Here is a 17,785-nt window from a genome sequence, read left to right as displayed (position 1 = left end):
TGTCCTGAGTTTGTGTGTAGCACATCTGTCTCTTCTCTACTTGTCTGCCAGTCTGTGACTTCTTTAACACTTGACTGTTCTAGGAAGGCTTTGCTCAAACAACATTTTCTAACCGTGTAATTATAACTGCATGAGAAGTATATTAGTCACTCAGTTGTGTCTGACTCTTTGCAAACCCATGGACTGCAACCTGCCAGGCTCTTCTGTCCATGGGATTATCCAGGCAAGAATGTTGGACTTGGTAGCCATTCCCTTCTCCAGGGAATCTTCCCAACCCAGGGATCACACCTGGGTCTCCTACATTGCAGATGGATTCTTTACCTTCTGAACCACCAGGGAAGCCCAGGAAGGCTTCTAGGAAGCCTTGCTGAAATAACCTTTTCTAACCATGTAACTATAACTTAATACCTCTTATCAGTTTTTAGAGTCAAAGTGTACTGTGTAACTAAACTTCAAAGTGTTTGTGTATCATTTCATGTTGTCTCCTACTCTTCAGGGTCAGGTCTGTATATTCCTTTTTTCAGTACAAGTCTTCCCTAGTAGCTCAGTTGGTAAAGAATCCTCCTGCAATGCAGGTGACCCCGGTTCAATTCCTTGGTCGGGAAGATCCACTGGAGAAGGGATAAGCTACCCATTCCGGTATTCTTGGGCTTCCCTGGTGGCTTAGCTGGTAAGAATCTGCCTGTAATGCAGGAGATCTGGGTTCGATCCCTGGGTTGGGAAGAGCCCCTGAAGAAGGAAGCCACTACCCACTCCAGTATTCTGGCCTGGAGAATTTCCATGGACTGTATAGTCCATGGGGTCACAAAGAGCTGGATATAACTGAGTGACTTTCACTTAGTGTTGTATTCTGCCCAACTTAAAAGGTTGTTGATTAAGTCAGAGTGACAGTTGTTCCTGTAGAATTATTTTCTTTCAGATTTAAGAATATAAATTTGATCTGATGTTTGGCTGCAGATGGAATGGAAACAATGTTATAAGTATATCCATTTGGTATTGATTGAAATTTTTCCCCAAAGTTCTATTAAAGTATTGCCTTTCTAATGCCATTAGGGCTGAAGTAGATGTGAACACGACTGAAGCGACTTAGTAGCAGCAGCAGCAGATGTGTATATTATATGGAAATGGAAATAAAATACTAACTGTAATAACTGCTTTTAGGCTGAAAATCGTAAATTACTGTTTCTTTCTGATATAATTTAAACCAATTTGTCTTGTCCTAAGATTTTAGAATAAGACTGCTTGTCTTGGTCTGTTTGTGCTGCTATAATAGAATACCACAGAGTGGACAGCTTATATACAACACAATTTATTTCTCACAGTTATAGAGATGGAAAGTCCAAGATTAAGGAGGCAGCAGATTGGTGGTACCTGTTTCTTGGTTCATAGACAGCTGTCTTCTTGCTGTGTCTTCACACAAGGGAACTCTTTGGGGTTCCTTTTATAAGGTCACTCTGCCCTCATGACTTAATCACCTCTCAGAGGCCCCACCTTCAAATACCACTGCATCGGGGATTAGGTTCAACCTAAGAATTTTGAAGGAACACATTCAGTCTCTAGCAGTGTTTATTTGCCCACTTAAAATGGTGCTTATACAGTGAGGGCCTTAAAATATTCTGAGACTTTCTCTTGCATATTATAAACAAAGACCATAGTTTGTGCATAAGGGTGTTTATCACATTATTATTTATAAGAAATAGAAATTGGAAACAACTAAAATATCTAAAAATTGGGGAATGGTTATATAAATTATATATGCTCAGTAGACTATTTCGTCTCACATTTCATGTACACATGGTTTATGAAAATACAAAAAATATTTATAGATCTGTTAGAAAAGAGACTAAAAATAGAATATGTAATTTTATGAAAAAAGACGAAAAGAAATACAGAAAAAATATTAGATACAGTGGTTGGCTAAGTGGTGATTTAAACTTTCTTTAAAAAAATACAGTTTTAGAATTTTCTAAATTTTTTACACTATTTCTTTTTAAAAAATATTTTTAACTTGAAATAACTTAAAATATATGCACGAATCACAAGAATTGTTCAAAGAAACATCCCGTGCCCTTCAGCCATATATGCCTTTCTTCCATCCATTATTTGAAAGTAAATTGTAGAAATCATACTGGCTATTACTAAGCATTTAAGCATGCATTTCTTAAGAAGAACATTCTCTTTCTTATATAACAACAGAGCAGTTATTGAATTCAGAAAATTTAACATTGACACAGAACTATTGTATAATATATAGTCCATGCTCAAATTTATACAGTTATCCCAGTAATGCCCTTTATGGCACCCTCCCCCTGTCCCCCAAATTCAGGATCATACTTTGTATTTAGTTGTTATGTTTCTTTAGTCCACTTACTGCTTTTATAATCAGAAATAAAATTAATTTCTGAGAATTGTGTTATTAGAAATTCAAGTGTGTGAAAATCTTTACAAAAGAGGTTGGGAAAACAGTAGCATTAAAATGTTGATATGTTTTGTCTTTGGATATTGTTGTTTTCCTTTTTCTTGTTTTCTGCATTTTCAAAGTTTTTGTGGTGAAACATTACCTTTTTTTAAATGGAAAAGAAAGTTGAAATTGCATGATAGATCTTACCATCTTATAGCTAATGTCTGCATAGCAGTAGCAAAGATGTAGGGATTAATAATGAGAGAAAGGAGACCATGGTTTCTTAAATCAGAATTATTTATGGTAGGACATTAATTTCACTTTCAGACACTTCAGATATAATCTTCATTTATGTATCATTTTAGGATCAAGCATTTGGGGAGCTAGAAAAGAACAGTGATAAATTTCTACTTGGAACATCGTCTTCAGAGAACAGTCAGCCCGCTCATCTTCATGAACTGCTATGTTCACTGCAGAAACAGCTGCTGGCATTTTGCCATATCAATAACATAAGTGAAGTATGTGATTCTTTGCTTTCTATGTCATTTCTCAGGGACCTTGAAACTCAGATATTTGGGTAAACCATGAAATTTTTGTACCTTGAATCTTCCAATGTAGTAATTTAGAAACTTTTTTCCTCAGAACTCAAGCAGTGTGGCATTGCTTCATAAACATCTTCAGCTCTTGTTGCCTCATGCCACGGATATTTATTCACGTTCTGCAAATTTGCTGAAAGAAAGTCCTTGGAATGGCAGTGTTGGAGAAAAATTAAGAGGTGTGTTTGGTACTGGGTTTCATATTTAATCAGTGGTTATAAAGCAGGAATTTTTACCCTTTCTAAAGCCAAAGAGGGCCTGAAACCTCTGAGTGGAGTAGGAATGACTTTGAATCTCCTGAGCTGGGTTTTGGGTGATGGCAACAAATGGCAACCCACTCCCGTGTTCTTGCCTGGAGAATCCCAGGGACGGGGGAGCCTGGTGGGCTGCCGTCTGTGGGGTCGCACAGAGTCGGACACGACTGAAGTGACTTAGCAGAAGCAGCAGCAGCAGCAGTGATTGATCTGGTTAATCTTAAAAGATGTCCATTGTTGTGATAGACGTCTAATTTAAAGGAATTAGATGACATATACTCAAAAAGGCTAATATTAAATGGCATAAAGTGAGATTTTCATCCATTTTTTTACCTTTCTTTAGCATTTGCAATCCTCTTCTTGAAATACTTCCTGTGTGTGTGTGTGTGTGTGTGTGTATAGCAGAGTTTTATTAAAGTATAAAAAGGGACAGAGAAAGCTTCTGACATAGGCATCAGAAGGGGGACAGAGAGTGCCCCCTTACTAGCCTTAGCAAAGGAATTATATACTTTTTCAATTGGTTATTACAATAAATCAAAAGAATTTCTCAACATTGTAAAAATTTTACCAGACCCACTCCCACAATTTACATTTTAAGATGACAGGGTTCAGTTCAGTTCAGTTCAGTTATTCAGTCGTGTCCAACTCTTTGTGACCCCATGGACTGCAGCACCCCAGGCCTCCCTGTCCATCACCAACTCCCAGAGCTTACTCAAACTCACATCTATCAAGTTGGTGATGGCATCCAACCATGTCATCCTCTGTCGTCTCCTTCTCTTCCTGCCCTCTATCTTTCCCAGCATCAGGGTCTTTTCCAGTGAGTCAGTTCTTTGCATCAGGTGGTCAAAGTATTGGAGTTTCAGCTTCAGCATCAGTCCTTCCAGTGAATATTCAGGATTGACTTGTTTGATCTCCTTGCAGTCCAAGGGATTCTCAAGAGTCTTCTCCAACACCACAGTTCAAAAGCATCAATTCTTGGCGCTCAGGTTTCTTAATAGTCCAACTTTGACATCCATACATGACTACTGGAAAAACCATAGCTTTGACTAGATGGACCTTTGTCAGCAAAACAATGTCTCTGCTTTTTAATAAGCTGTCTAGGTTAGTCATAACTTTTCTTCCAAGGAGTAAGCATCTTTTAATTTCATGGCTGCAGTCACCATCTTCAGTGATTTTGGAGCACAATATTTTAATTTAAAAAATTACATTTGGTTTAAAAAACATTAAAGACTTTTCCTCACTAACATGTAAGCACTGTGAGGGCAGGCATTTTTAGTTCTTTATTCACAGTCATACACCTTTCACCTATAATAGTGCCCGATATATAGTTGTAAGTCTTCAATAAATACTTCTTAAGTGAATCTGAAAATGAGAATAAATCTGTGAATGAGAAATTCTTAATACATTTTAAGTGAAGATGCTATAATCATTTGATTTTGTTGGCACAAGGGTATGTGTGCTTTCCCATAACGTGTCTGTTGTGATGCATTCAGAAAGTAAGTAAATACTGACCCCAGTATTTTATTATATAACTCTCTAGCTACCAGAGAGTTATATAATAATTCAACAAAGAGTTATTGAATTAGTGTACTCCAGTTCTAGGCAAAAATAGTTTATTAGTCTTTTTCTTTAAGTTTGAAAGTTGATCCATGTTAAATTTCTTACCCTTCATAGATGTGATATACGTCTCAGCTGCAGGCAGTATGCTCTGCCAGATTGTTAACTCCCTCCTGTTACTCCCAGTGTCGGTGGCTCGGCCTTTGTTGAGTTACCTCCTCGACTTGTTGCCACCTCTTGATTGCCTTAATAGACTCCTGCCAGCTGCTGCTCTTTTGGAAGACCAAGAGTTACAGTGGCCTCTTCATGGTAAGTACAGTTAATAAAGGAGCAGATAATGCATTTGAGAAAAGTTATTCCTTTTTCTCACATCAGACAAATCATATCTGACACTTTGGGGTATAATGTGATCAAAAGATAAAGTTGTTGCTGTCTAAGAGCTTATAGTGTAAAGTGGGTACCTGAGATGAGAAAATTTAAGAAAGTTACTTTTGTATAAAGTGACACAAATCGAGTCTTTATCTGATTATTAGGCTTGAATAGTATATTTCATTGATTTCAAGACATGCTTTTTTCAAATTTTGACATGGCTTAATTTGGATACATCTTACAGTAGATAATAGAAAAGCATTGGTTTCATAAATTGGTTGGCAGCATAATGACACATTTTACAATCAATGGATTGATTTAAGTTTTATTTCTTAAATGCAAAGTTTTTAGTTTTAAATCTCTATTTGACAGTAAAATATTTTGTATTTTGGCTTGATACATAGGTAACTGATTGATTGTAAAAGAAATTGGGAACCTATCTTTCTGTGTTTTTCTTTTTAGATACTTTATAGAAAATAGCATTTAAAATTAAAAAAAAAATTTTTTTTTGGCTGTGCCAGGTCTTAGTTGCTGCACACAGGCTTTCTCTATTTGTAGAGAGTACTTTTCAGTTGTGGTGCTTAGTCTTCTCATTGCAGTGGCTTCTCTTGTTGCAGAGTGTGGGCTCCATGGCATGCTGGCTTCATTAGTTTGGGCATGTGGGCTCAGTAGTTGTGGCTCTGGTGGCTCTGGGCTCCAGAGCACAGGCTCAGTAGTTGTGGTGCACAAATGGGGGATCTTCCTGAACCAGGGATCAAACCAGTGTCTCCTGCATTTTAAGGTGAATTCTTAACCACTGGACCACCAAGGTAGCCCAGAAAATAGCATTTTGATTTTAGGCATAATGTGTGAATTCCCTCTTAATTTATAAAATTCTGGTTAATTTATTCCATTGAAGATAACTTAAAATATTATGTCTAGAAAATAGCAATGTATTTTTCTATTGCAGTCTATCCTAAGGTTATCAAAGGAGTTTCATTACTGAAATCTTAAAAACTTTTCAAGTTTTAAGTGAGATCACATGTTTAATGGAAATAATCCTGGACTAAGACATTAAAAGATTTAGATTTTAGTATTGGCTCTGTTTCAACTTGGGTGTATAAGTGACTTGGGCAAGTCATTTATAGCTTCTTTAAGCTTTGGTTTCTTCTCCTGGAAAGATTACTTTGAACAGAATACTTTGAGGGCACATCTTACACCCCATTGTTCTGGTCAACTGGATTTAGATGAAGTCAAATGTTAAGGTTACAGCTGTTTCAGGATATTGATTAGACTTTATATGGAGCCATTCCAGGTTTACTCCTGTTTTTCTAAAGCATCTCAAAATTTTCTAAGACTTATTACTCTATTTGTCTTAGGTGAGGTAAGTGTCATTTTATTTTGGATTTTGCATCAGTGTTCATAACTGATTTTTTCCATAATTTTCCTTTTTCATGCTATCCTTTGTGTCATTTTTACTACCACAGTTATACTAACCATATAACATCAGTTTGGAATTTTCCTTTTTTCCCTCTTTTATTTAAAATTTGTCTAATTTAGGAGTTATCTCTACTCAAAGGTTTGAAAGACTATAAAAACTATCTGGCCCTAATGTTTTTTTTTTTTTATAGATATATTTTTGGCGATTAATTTTCCCTTTTTAGTGGTTGTTCTCTTACAGCTTTTTCTTTCTTTTCAAATTCATTTCAGACATTGATATTTTTTCAGAAAATGTAATTTTGTTGGTTTTCAAATTTATCAATACAAAGTTGTTCATAATATTCACTCATGGTTTTAAAAAATCTCTAGTTTGTTTGTGGTTCTATCCTCTTTTTTATTTTTAATTTGAACATTTATGCCATCATTTTTTCTTGATTGATTTTATTAGAGGTTTATCCATTTTATTACTGTTTTCAAATAACCAGTTATTTTAATTTGTTGATCTCTTGTGTTTTTTGTTTATGATTTCATTGATATCTATTCTTATCTCTATGGCTAACTAGTTTTATTTTTTAAGTGAAGAACTTTTAAAAATAAATGTACAATAAGAAAGCATAGATCTGGATCTTAGTACAGGGCAATTCTGAGTTCAGGCCTTAAAAACATTAAGTAATACTAAGTGTCATTTTACTAGATCAGTTCTTTCTGTTTTGTTTTAGGCCGCACCATGCGGCATGTGGGGTCTTAGTTCCAGACCAGGGATCAAACCCGGGCCCTCTGCTTTGGAAGCACAGAATTTTAACCACTGGACCACCAGAGAAGTCCCCTAGATCAACTCTTGTTTTGATTTTGGAGGGATAAACTACCTCAGTTACTCAATGTTAAGGTTGAAATTTGATCTGGATAAAATCAGTACCATGTGCCGTTTCAATGTTTATCTTAAAATTGATAACTTTACAAAGCCAATTTTTATATGATAGACTTATCTGAATGTATTTTAAATTAGCTTGGTAAAGAAGATATATACAGAAAGTGTTACAATTTTTGTTTTCATTATAAAATTTTTTTGCTTCAATATCTTCTTGTAGTGCAACAGAAATAGAAGTGAAAAAGTTTGAGAATCTTGAATACCAGATACATTACTAATGATTTTGTTTTCAGGAGGGCCAGAACTGATCGACCCTGCTGGCATGCCACTACCTCAGCCAGCCCAGTCCTGGGTGTGGCTTGTGGATCTGGAAAGAACAATTGCTCTTCTTATTGGGCGATGTCTTGGTGGCATGCTTCAGGGTTCGCCTGTGTCTCCAGAGGAACAGGACACTGCATATTGGATGAAAACACCACTTTTTAGTGATGGTGTAGAAATGGACACCCCTCAGTTAGGTAATGTGCTTCTCTGCAACAATGAATAAAAGACATTTGTGTTTGTTCCTCCTTTGAGATTTCTCTTATTATGGGTTTGCTGAATAGAGAACCAATAGAAAACAAATGCAACATTTGCAGGGTAGGGGATCTGAGACTATAACTTGGAGCCCTCATTGTAAAGTGAAAAGTGCCCCCTGAATTAGAGAAGTACAGGTCTGGTTCTACTTTGTTATTATTTATCACTCATTTCAAGCAAATTGTAAAGTGAAAAGTGCCGCCTGAATTAGAGAAGTACAGGTCTGGTTCTACTTTGTTATTATTTATCACTCATTTTAAGCAAATCATCTAACTCATAAAAATGAGTAAATGCTTGATTTACTTGTGTTCTTGGGCTTGGAGCTTATGAAACTGCTTCGTAGACAGGTAATGACCTTGACTTACCAGGGCTCAGGTCATAAACACCTTTCAGTTGTGAGGACCAATCCCTTCTGTTCCCAGCCTGTCCTGCTTTCATGCTGATATTACCTTGTGTGACTCTTTATTTTTTTCCTCCTCATTTATGGTACCTTTGGAGTTTCCTTTCCTGCCTCATCTCCCATTTGTCTGCTTTGCTAGTAGGCTAGCTCTCAGACTGTCTGAACATGAAGATTTGTCCAGGTCCTGAACAGATGGTGTAGTTGTTTATCTAGGATTGGTCCTTCAATCTCTCTGGACCTCTTATTTCAATCCTTGAAATGAGTTAGATTAGATAGCCTATATAGTCTTGTTAGATTTTAAATTTATTATTTCTCTGGTAAAAGAAGGAGACTCAGAGAATGTCCAAGAAGCAAAATCTAAAAGAAATCTCAATCTAAGAGAATTTGAAGAGGAGAAACAAAAAGTAGAAACCAAGACAAAAATTGCGGAGATTCTGCTTTGGGATTGGAGAGTGGGAGTGAGGGATTTTGAAGACTTTCCTCCTTTTCCAGCTAGGAGTATATATTCACTGTTTCATTTATGAACCAGAAAGTGATTCCATTGATACTTAGGAACATTTGTATAAAAGAAAAGTAAAATCATGTTTTTTTTCCAAGGGACAATTAACATCATAAAGATGGTTCCAATGCTATCAATGTTTAACTCTGTGATAGTTCCAAACGTCCTCCTGAGGGCAAAAGTATCATTATCTCTACCCTCCTCATATTTCTGTCTACTTTACTCACTTAACTGGCCTTTGATATGAATAAAATCAATTTCAGTTTTAATGTTATTTTTCAGTTTTTAAATTATAAATTTATGTAACTATTAAAATGTTACATTTTGTGTTTAAATACTTGTCATATTAGGAAATACAGCAGTGTTAATCACTCAGTTATGTCCAGCTCTTTGCAACCGCATAGACTATAGCCCACCGGGCTCCTCTGTCAATGGAATTCTCCAGGCAAGAATACTGGAATGGGTTCTGTTCCCTTCTCCAGAGGATCTTCCTGACCCAGGGATCAAACCCAGGTCTCCTTCATCACAGGCAGATTCTTTACCACTGAGCCACTGGGGAAGTCTTTATATTAGGAAATGGGTCTTGTCTTTATAAAAATGAATGATAATTCAGTTATATCATGGGTTAAATTAAATTGACTTTGGGTGTTAGCCCGGGAACCTATCATTTAGTGAAATGTTTTGTTTTTTAAATGGAAAATGAATTCTTAATGCCCAGTGTCTCATTGAAAAGTTAGGAACCACCTGAACAAATATAAATGTCAGTTGAGAAATTATTTATATAAGTATCAATATGTTTGATCTCCCTGAAATTATCCTTAAGTGATTGTTTTCCCTTAAGTCTACAAAAAGAAAAAAAAAATCTTGGCTAGTCTCTTTCCCAATGATTCCATGTTTCTCAGTAAGAATATCAACCCATTTTGAACAAGAAAGTTCTTTGTCACATAAGACTGTGCTGCACATGTAGGGCCCTGCCTACCAAAATGCCAGAACTCCTTCTTGGAATGTTGTTCATGTAGTCACACCAAGAAAGGCATACTACCCTGAATTGAGAAGCATTAAAAGACTACCTCTATAGCATCTACTTAAAATGGTTTGAAATATATCATTTCACACTCATTAAGTAAATATGGTAAGATTTTATTTGTAGCACCAAAATTTATTGGAATTGATAACTTGTGTAATTTTTTTTTTTTAGATAAATGTATGAGTTGCCTATTAGAAGTAGCTCTTTCGGGAAATGAGGAACAGAAGCCTTTTGATTATAAATTGCGGCCTGAAATTGCTGTCTTTGTAGACTTGGCCTTGGGTTGTTCAAAAGAGCCTGCTCGAAGCCTTTGGATCAGCATGCAGGATTATGCTATTAGTAAAGGTAAAGTAAAGAGGATAAAGGGGATAAATATGTAGATTGCTCATAATACCAACTAATATATGTGTAATATATATAAATAGAAAATCACAGAAATAACAGTATTTCTTATATAAAAAGGAATTTTACAATTAGCATTTTAAAAACAGTTCTTATTCCTTTTTGTGGAAACCACCCTGTGTATTTTTATGTACATATATCCTGTTTGAAGACAATCCAGTGTGGAAAAATTGAGATTTTTATAAAGAATAATAAATCCAGAGGCAGCATTTTACTGAAGGATTCCATGTGGTGTAAATGGATCTAATATAAGAGTTTGTTTAATGAATCTCTTCCCTTTGCAAGCCCTGGTTAAGAACTGAAATGATGTGTATGTAGATGTCTTGAGCTCTGCGTCTGGTCATTTTCCTCTTCTGTAAACTACTTTACTCTTTTAGAGTGCTGTTGAAGATACCAGTTTGAAATGAGGTATATTACTAAGTACAGCAGTAAAGTGTAATGAAAGTGTATAGTGGTATTTCAGTTTCTGTTGATTAATTGATTAATATAGTTGTTTTATGTACAGGTTTTTAAAGGATATACCTGACTACCTGTCAGCTCCCTTGCTTCCCCTCCGCTTTAAAAATATTTTATTTTTAAAAATTTTCTTGGCTGTACCACATAGCATGTGGGATCTTAGTTCCCCAACCAGGGATCAGACTTGAGCCACTTGCATTGGAAGCAAGGAGTCTTTACCACTGGACCGCTGGAGAAGTCCCTCACGCTTTCCCCCTTTAGCAATGTCTTGGATTTTTCAGAATACATACCTAGTTATCTTTCTCCATGTTGTTTCTTTCATCTGCAATTCCCTGTTTCTTTTCTTCCTTCTGTGATAAAAATGGTAAAAGTAAATGCATGTTCACCTTTTATAATACTTTATATAATAAAAATGAGATATGTATCATTCAGATCTTTAAAACATCAGTGAGATGATATGTTTGAAAGTTGAATCTCATGCAGTCTGTCATTTATTTATTTACTCATTCTATTATATTGACTTTCACCAGTGGTAGAAAAGTATGATAGTGGAGGAGAAACAAAGCTTGTTTTCTAAGTCATATTTTCCGATATTCTCTTATTTCATCATTTTCTTGGAATGTGCAGTTAGGTATTCTTTTATATCATGTTGTTACTTGTTACTTTGCAGTGAGCACTTTTAAAAACAATGTAAACGTAAGAGGAATAAAAACTCTATGTCTCCATTGTTCATTTGCTTTTACACCATATATCTACACAAAGTCTAGGTATATAGCCTAGATTTTATACCTGAATAGTGGAAACATTTTGTAGAGCTTGGTATGAAATGACTATAACTTTAGTGAAGGTGTTTTAAAAGAACCTTTTAAACATTGCAAAGGAGGATGGTCCCTGCTAAATTTGAAACACTGCAAAGGATGTCACTTTAGTTTGCTTTTAAATTGAATATTAGGCTACTTGAAATAAGATCTTGTTTGGTTTTAAGTCATAGCAGTTTTCTAGAATAGCAAGCAATCCCTTGGAACAGATCTCTCAAAAACCTAATGTGGAAAATTTTGTATGTAATACAAACTGTTATTTTAAGATTCTCTAGCTGTAAGATTTTCTTAAAATCTGATGTGTTTATATTCATTTTTTCACCTGTAAAATAGGTAAGTCTGAACCTAAATTTTTACCTAAGCATCCAGAAAGGACTGGAAAGTCCATCTTTAAAACTTTTCTCTTAAGATAGGAGTTTTAAAAAGGAATTGAGAACAAGTGAAGATAACTTGGGGCTTAATATTTTCCAAGGGTGTTTTTTGCTTGGTTTTGTTTTTAAGTAACATGATAAATCTGTCAAATTAACAGAGTGTAGCAGACATTCTGGGAGTGGAGTAGACAGTAAACTCCCATATCCCCATTTGGAATCTACTGAATGTATCGCCTTTTTACAGTACCAGTGTGCTAACATGGAATAAAGAAAGCAGCTCACTAGTTCTCATCATCTAATGCTGTGATTTGGGTTTTCAATTGCATGTACTCATTTCTGTCCAAATGTTGTTTTATTTCTTACCCACCTAAATGTACATGTACTCATAGTGTCTATTGATACTTCAGTAACTTCAAATACCAGATATATACACACTTGACTAGTTTACTCAATATCTCTACTAGGATAACTAAAAGGTACTATTCAGAAACAGACACCTGATTACAGATATCCATCCTCCCAAAGGGCTGTTCTTCTCTTGGTAAAAGCCAACTGCATTCTAAATATATTATAGTCATCGTTGACTTCTCTGACGTTCACATCTGATCCATCAACAAATTCTTTCAACTTCTGTCTTCAAAATACATAAGAAATCTGACCTCTTCTTTCTACTCCCACTGCTACTACTTTGGTCTGAGCCACCATAATTTCTTACCTGAATTACTGTAATAATTGCTTCTGCTATTGCTGTACCTATAGTAAATTCTGTACTCAGCAGTTAGAGTGAGCCTTTTTTTTTTTTTTTTTCAATATAAGAGATTTATTACATAGTGATTCAGACCAACAGCTTTCTAGTTTACATGACTATAAACAAAGGATCACGGACCCCTCTGTTTCCAAACACTTCCCTTAATTCACACATTTCTTCATTCTTTATTATTCACTCAGAAGATAGTTTTTATTTTTTTACTTTAAAACACAGATCATATCATCTCATATCTCTTCAAAATTTTCTAATGATCCTTCCAATTTTCCTCAGAGTAAAACCAAGAGGACTTGAAATGGCATGTAAGGCCGTATGTGATCTGGTCTCAGACAGCTTTCTGATGTCTCCTACTACTCTTGTGCACCCATATTTTGCTCTAACTGTATTGGTCTCCTTTAACTCGCCTCAGAGCCTTGACATAGTTTTTTTGAAAGGATGATGTTTCTGTATGGCTTCTTCTCTACGTCATCTAGATCTCTCTTCTTGATTGTAGCCATATCTGAGACCTTCCCAAACCAATCTATAAAAAATAGTAAACTTACACAGTACAGTATTCCCTGTTCTCTTTACTATGCTTTAATTTTCTCCATAGCACTTATCTGTCATAATAATGTTTTTATTTACTGTCTCCTTATGCCCCTCTTGGCTTCCTTTGTGGCTCAGACAGTAAAGAATACTCCTGCAATGCAGGAGACTTGGCTTCAATCCCTGGATTGGGAAAATCCCCTGGAGGAGGGCATGGCAGCCCCCTCCAGTATTCTTGCCTGGAGGATCCCCATGGACAGAGGAGCCTGACGGGCTACAGTTCATAGCGTCACAAAGAATTGGACACGACTGAGTGACTAAGCACACACGTGCCCCCCAACTGGAATATACGCTCTGTGAGATCCAGGACTTAGTTTTATTTACTACTGTACTTTTATTTCCAGTATGTGGGATGTAGTAGGTTCATTTGCTAAGTAATTGCTTAGAAAAATGATAAAATTCAGGTGTTGGGTTACGAAAGCTATTAAAATGACCTCTGAAATGTTTTCTCTGAAATGTCAGTGTATCATTTATTTTTCAGATTGGGACAGTGCAACTTTGAGTAATGAGTCACTCTTGGACACTGTGTCTAGATTTGTTCTTGCAGCTCTTCTGAAACACACAAATTTACTCAGTCAAGCATGTGGAGAAAGCCGGCAAGTAACTTAAAACTATCCTCAGACAAATATTTGCTCTCATGATATTGGAAATTAACTTTTCTATTTTGGTCCTTTATTTAGATATCAACCTGGTAAAAGCTTATCAGAAGTATACCGTTGTGTGTACAAAGTTCGAAGTCGTTTACTTGCTTGCAAGAACCTTGAACTTATTCAGACCAGGTCATCGTCAAGAGACAGATGGGTAAAGTTGGAAATCAGTTAATTTCTCTTATTTTTCTGCAAGCTATAAGAGATAGCTCCATGTTGGTTTATGTGAAGGGGAAAAAAATGTGCCTTAGTTATTGCAGATGTTCAATAAATGTTGAATAGTTCTTTTTCTAGTGAAACAAACAGGATAAGTAGAAAATTGAGATTTATTTAGCCACTTATTTATCAAGTGTGATATGGCTTCTGAGAGTTTATATATTCTTAGGCCGTATAGGTAATAACAAATTGTCCAAATCATATGAAATATTATTCCTTTATTTTACATTGATCAGACAACATTTGAATTATCCTATTTGATTTGGGGTGCCATAACTTATGAGGGATATTAAACTACCTTAGATTGGTTAATCATCTTATATAAGAACTGGAAAATGTCAAAAATGTTTAGATTAGAAAATGAAAACAAAGGGGAGTCTCATGTTAGCCGCCTTAAAGATACTTAAAGGGCTTCATGCAGGAGAGGACATAAACATGTTCCCTGTTGTTCCAGAGGACACAGGTAGGACCAAAGGGTAACAACTGAGTGAAGAATGAATGTAAGGAAAAAAGCCTTCTAATGATTAGAGTTGCCTGCCACTGGAGGTAAAGATTAAAAGCTTTTATTAAGGATGTTCTAGAAGTAATTCTTACAACAAAATTGAAATGATTTCTGAAGTGCTTGATAATTCTGATAACATGATCCTATAATTATGAGTGTAGCCTGATACATATATATAATTATACATATAAATTTCTTTGAAACTTTCTTTGAAGCTTCATAACTCCATTATATAGATCTTAGATTTTAAAAACCAAACTTTATCTCTGCATTTGTATTATAGTATTCTTTTAGCATGCACTGATTTAATATTTGTGGATCTGATTATTTGTGAGTGACCTTGAAAGCCCATCAGAGAAGGCAATGGCACCCCACTCCAGTACTCTTGCCTGGAAAATCCCATGGGCAGAGGAGCCTGGTAGGCTGCAGTCCATGGGGTCGCTAAGAGTCAGACACGACTGAGCGACTTCACTTTCACTTTCACTTTGAAAGCCCATGAAATGTGTTAATCAGCCATTTTGTTGAAGCTCACATTTGAAACCTAGCATATTGTGAGGATACATGACTTATGTTTTGTGCGAGTCTGACTGACTGCTCAGTATCCCCATCTAACCATGAATCACACCTATAATAAGGACTCTTTTCTTTAGATGACTACTAGGTATCATAACCACCAAGGGGAATAACATTGTCCTTATCAGATTTCTAACTTTTGGTTTCTTCAAGGGCCAAGTGAGAAAATAATTAAAAAATAATACGTTTATATAACTGAAATTTGCTAAGAGAGTATAACAAATATTTTCACCAATAAAAGGTTAAAAAGCACTGTTTTGTTTTAGATTAGAATTATTAAACATTCATACAGAGTAGCAATAACATAGACAACTTGAGGGAGACTGAATAGAATTAAATTTCATGTTCTTTAATTACCTTTTATGCTTATTGTCGTACTCAGGTCATTTTAATTTAGCAGTTTACAGCAGAACAATCAAAATGTTGAGGAAGAGAGCTTAGTGAGTTGTCTCTATACATTCTTTCTAATCTCTTCAGATTTATCCAGTATATCTTTTGTGTTTTTGTGGTAAAATTTGTAAGTTCTTATTGCTGTTAACATTATTTTTCATGATAAAGAATCAAGGTTTTAATGATTTTTTCAAAATTATAATATATATATTTAGTGTAGCTCTGATTATTTCTTTAAGATCTCGGAAAACCAAGACTCCGCAGATGTTGATCCTCAGGAGCATTCATTTACCCGGACCATTGATGAAGAAGCTGAAATGGAAGAACAGGCTGAGCGAGATCGGGAAGAAGGACATCCAGAGCCAGAGGATGAGGAGGAAGAACGAGAACACGAAGTGATGACAGCTGGCAGTGAGTACACCCTTTGCTTTACAGATACACACTGTGGCATTCTTTTTGGTAGGGAAACTGACTACAGAAGAGAGAGGCAAACATTTCTTTACAGTTTTTCTAAAAGGATCCTATATTCTCTTGATGATCTGGTTAGCTAATGTTTCAGCTCTTAAAACTGTGTTAGTTCCATTCAAGCTATTGGATTGGGGGTTTGGGGCTGAAAAGCTGTATATGCAGGCTTTTGGAAATAGTACCTGTTTCACTAAGTTTCATTCATGAAGTGATGCCCATGAGTCATTGAATCAGATCAGATCAGATCAGTCGCTCAGTCGTGTCCAGAGACTAGGGTCGTGTCCATTGAATAGGGTCATTCAAAGTATGTTCTCTAGGGGTACCAAATTGTCCATTCGCCTGACTGACTTCTAAGTGGTGAGGAGGAGAGAGACCATACGCAGAACTTTTTAAATTATAAACTTCACCCACTGACTATACTGCTGTTTTCAGTAGAAAGCAAGAGATAATATTGTTGGTTGAGAATATTACATGAGAATATTATTGGCTGGTGAATGACATTTTTCATGCTTTTATATTATAAGGCTACAGGTAGTTTTAAAATGTAATCATTTAAATGGTTAAAGAGAAATCCCAAAACTTTTAAATATTTGTTAGTATTTTTTGAGTGATTTGGCTATGTCAAGTTAAAGTATATATTCAGTTTCGTAGCCTAAAACATGGCCATCTCTGCATTTGGTGTTGAGGTTGTCTATATTCTTCAGTTTGACACTTAATTTGTTACCGGTTTATTTGTGTTTTGCATATTTCTAAAAATGATTTTGAGATAGCTCAAAACAAGGCCAAAGCCTATTAAAACAAGAAAAAATATAAGGTCCAAATGGAGAAGAGGGAATTAGAGATGAAGAATAGGAGGATAATTATAATTATATACAATATATACAATATAGTTTTGAGGGGTGCCTTACCACGTGGCCAGGGATTGAGCCTGGGTCCCGGCAGTGAGAGTGATGCTGAGTCCTAACCACTGGACCACCGGGAATTCCCAGAGAACAGTTATAGTTTTAAAACCTAGGCTGAGGGAACATTTTTGGATGAGCTTAAGGTTGGACGTAAGTTTGAGTGAACTCCGGGAGTTGGTGATGGACAGGGAGGCCTGGCGTGCTACGATTCATGGGGTCACAGAGTCAGACACTACTGAGTGACTGAACTGAACTGAACTGAAGGTTTAGTTTAGAAATTCCTGAAAGCAAAGACTAAAGGGGAAAAGCACAGTAACAAAATATAACTTCAATTACTGTGTAATAAAGCATTATAGTTAACCAGAGTGTAATAATTTTTAAACTAAATACCGTTTTTGAGTATCAATTATATGCTGGCCTTTGGGTCAAATGCTTCACATAGATTAACTCATAATCCTCTCAGTCTTATCAGATGATTTCTAGTATTACCTTGTTCTAAAGATGGACAAACTCAGGTTTAAGGAGGGAAAATTATGTGCCTAGGGCCACAAGTAGTAGCAGCTGAAATTAGAACCAAGTCTGCCCAGAATTCCAGTGACAATTCTCTTTATTACTTTAACTGGTTTCCAGCTCTGGACTGTTAGTTCATTGGTTTGTTTTTCTTAGAAATAAGGGACTTTCAATAGCATAATGAATATATTATCATAATACCTTGAAATATACAGATCT

At 35.7% G+C, this 17,785-nt stretch overlaps 1 protein-coding gene across 1 annotated transcript in view; it reads left to right on the top strand.

Moving 5' to 3' along the window:
• The window catches only part of HERC1 (HECT and RLD domain containing E3 ubiquitin protein ligase family member 1), a 212,340-nt gene that overhangs the window by 84,180 nt on the left and 110,375 nt on the right, over window positions 1–17,785 (top strand). The window contains 8 exon segments of the mRNA XM_070378058.1: window positions 2,767–2,919; window positions 3,044–3,176; window positions 4,926–5,117; window positions 7,758–7,979; window positions 10,135–10,308; window positions 13,843–13,957; window positions 14,042–14,162; window positions 15,929–16,100. Coding sequence (XP_070234159.1) covers window positions 2,767–2,919; window positions 3,044–3,176; window positions 4,926–5,117; window positions 7,758–7,979; window positions 10,135–10,308; window positions 13,843–13,957; window positions 14,042–14,162; window positions 15,929–16,100 — 1,282 coding nt within the window.

This window comes from Bos mutus, chromosome 10 (assembly GCF_027580195.1).
Source record: "Bos mutus isolate GX-2022 chromosome 10, NWIPB_WYAK_1.1, whole genome shotgun sequence".
Taxonomy (NCBI): Eukaryota; Metazoa; Chordata; class Mammalia; order Artiodactyla; family Bovidae; genus Bos; species Bos mutus.
This window is presented reverse-complemented; position numbering and strand designations above follow the sequence as displayed.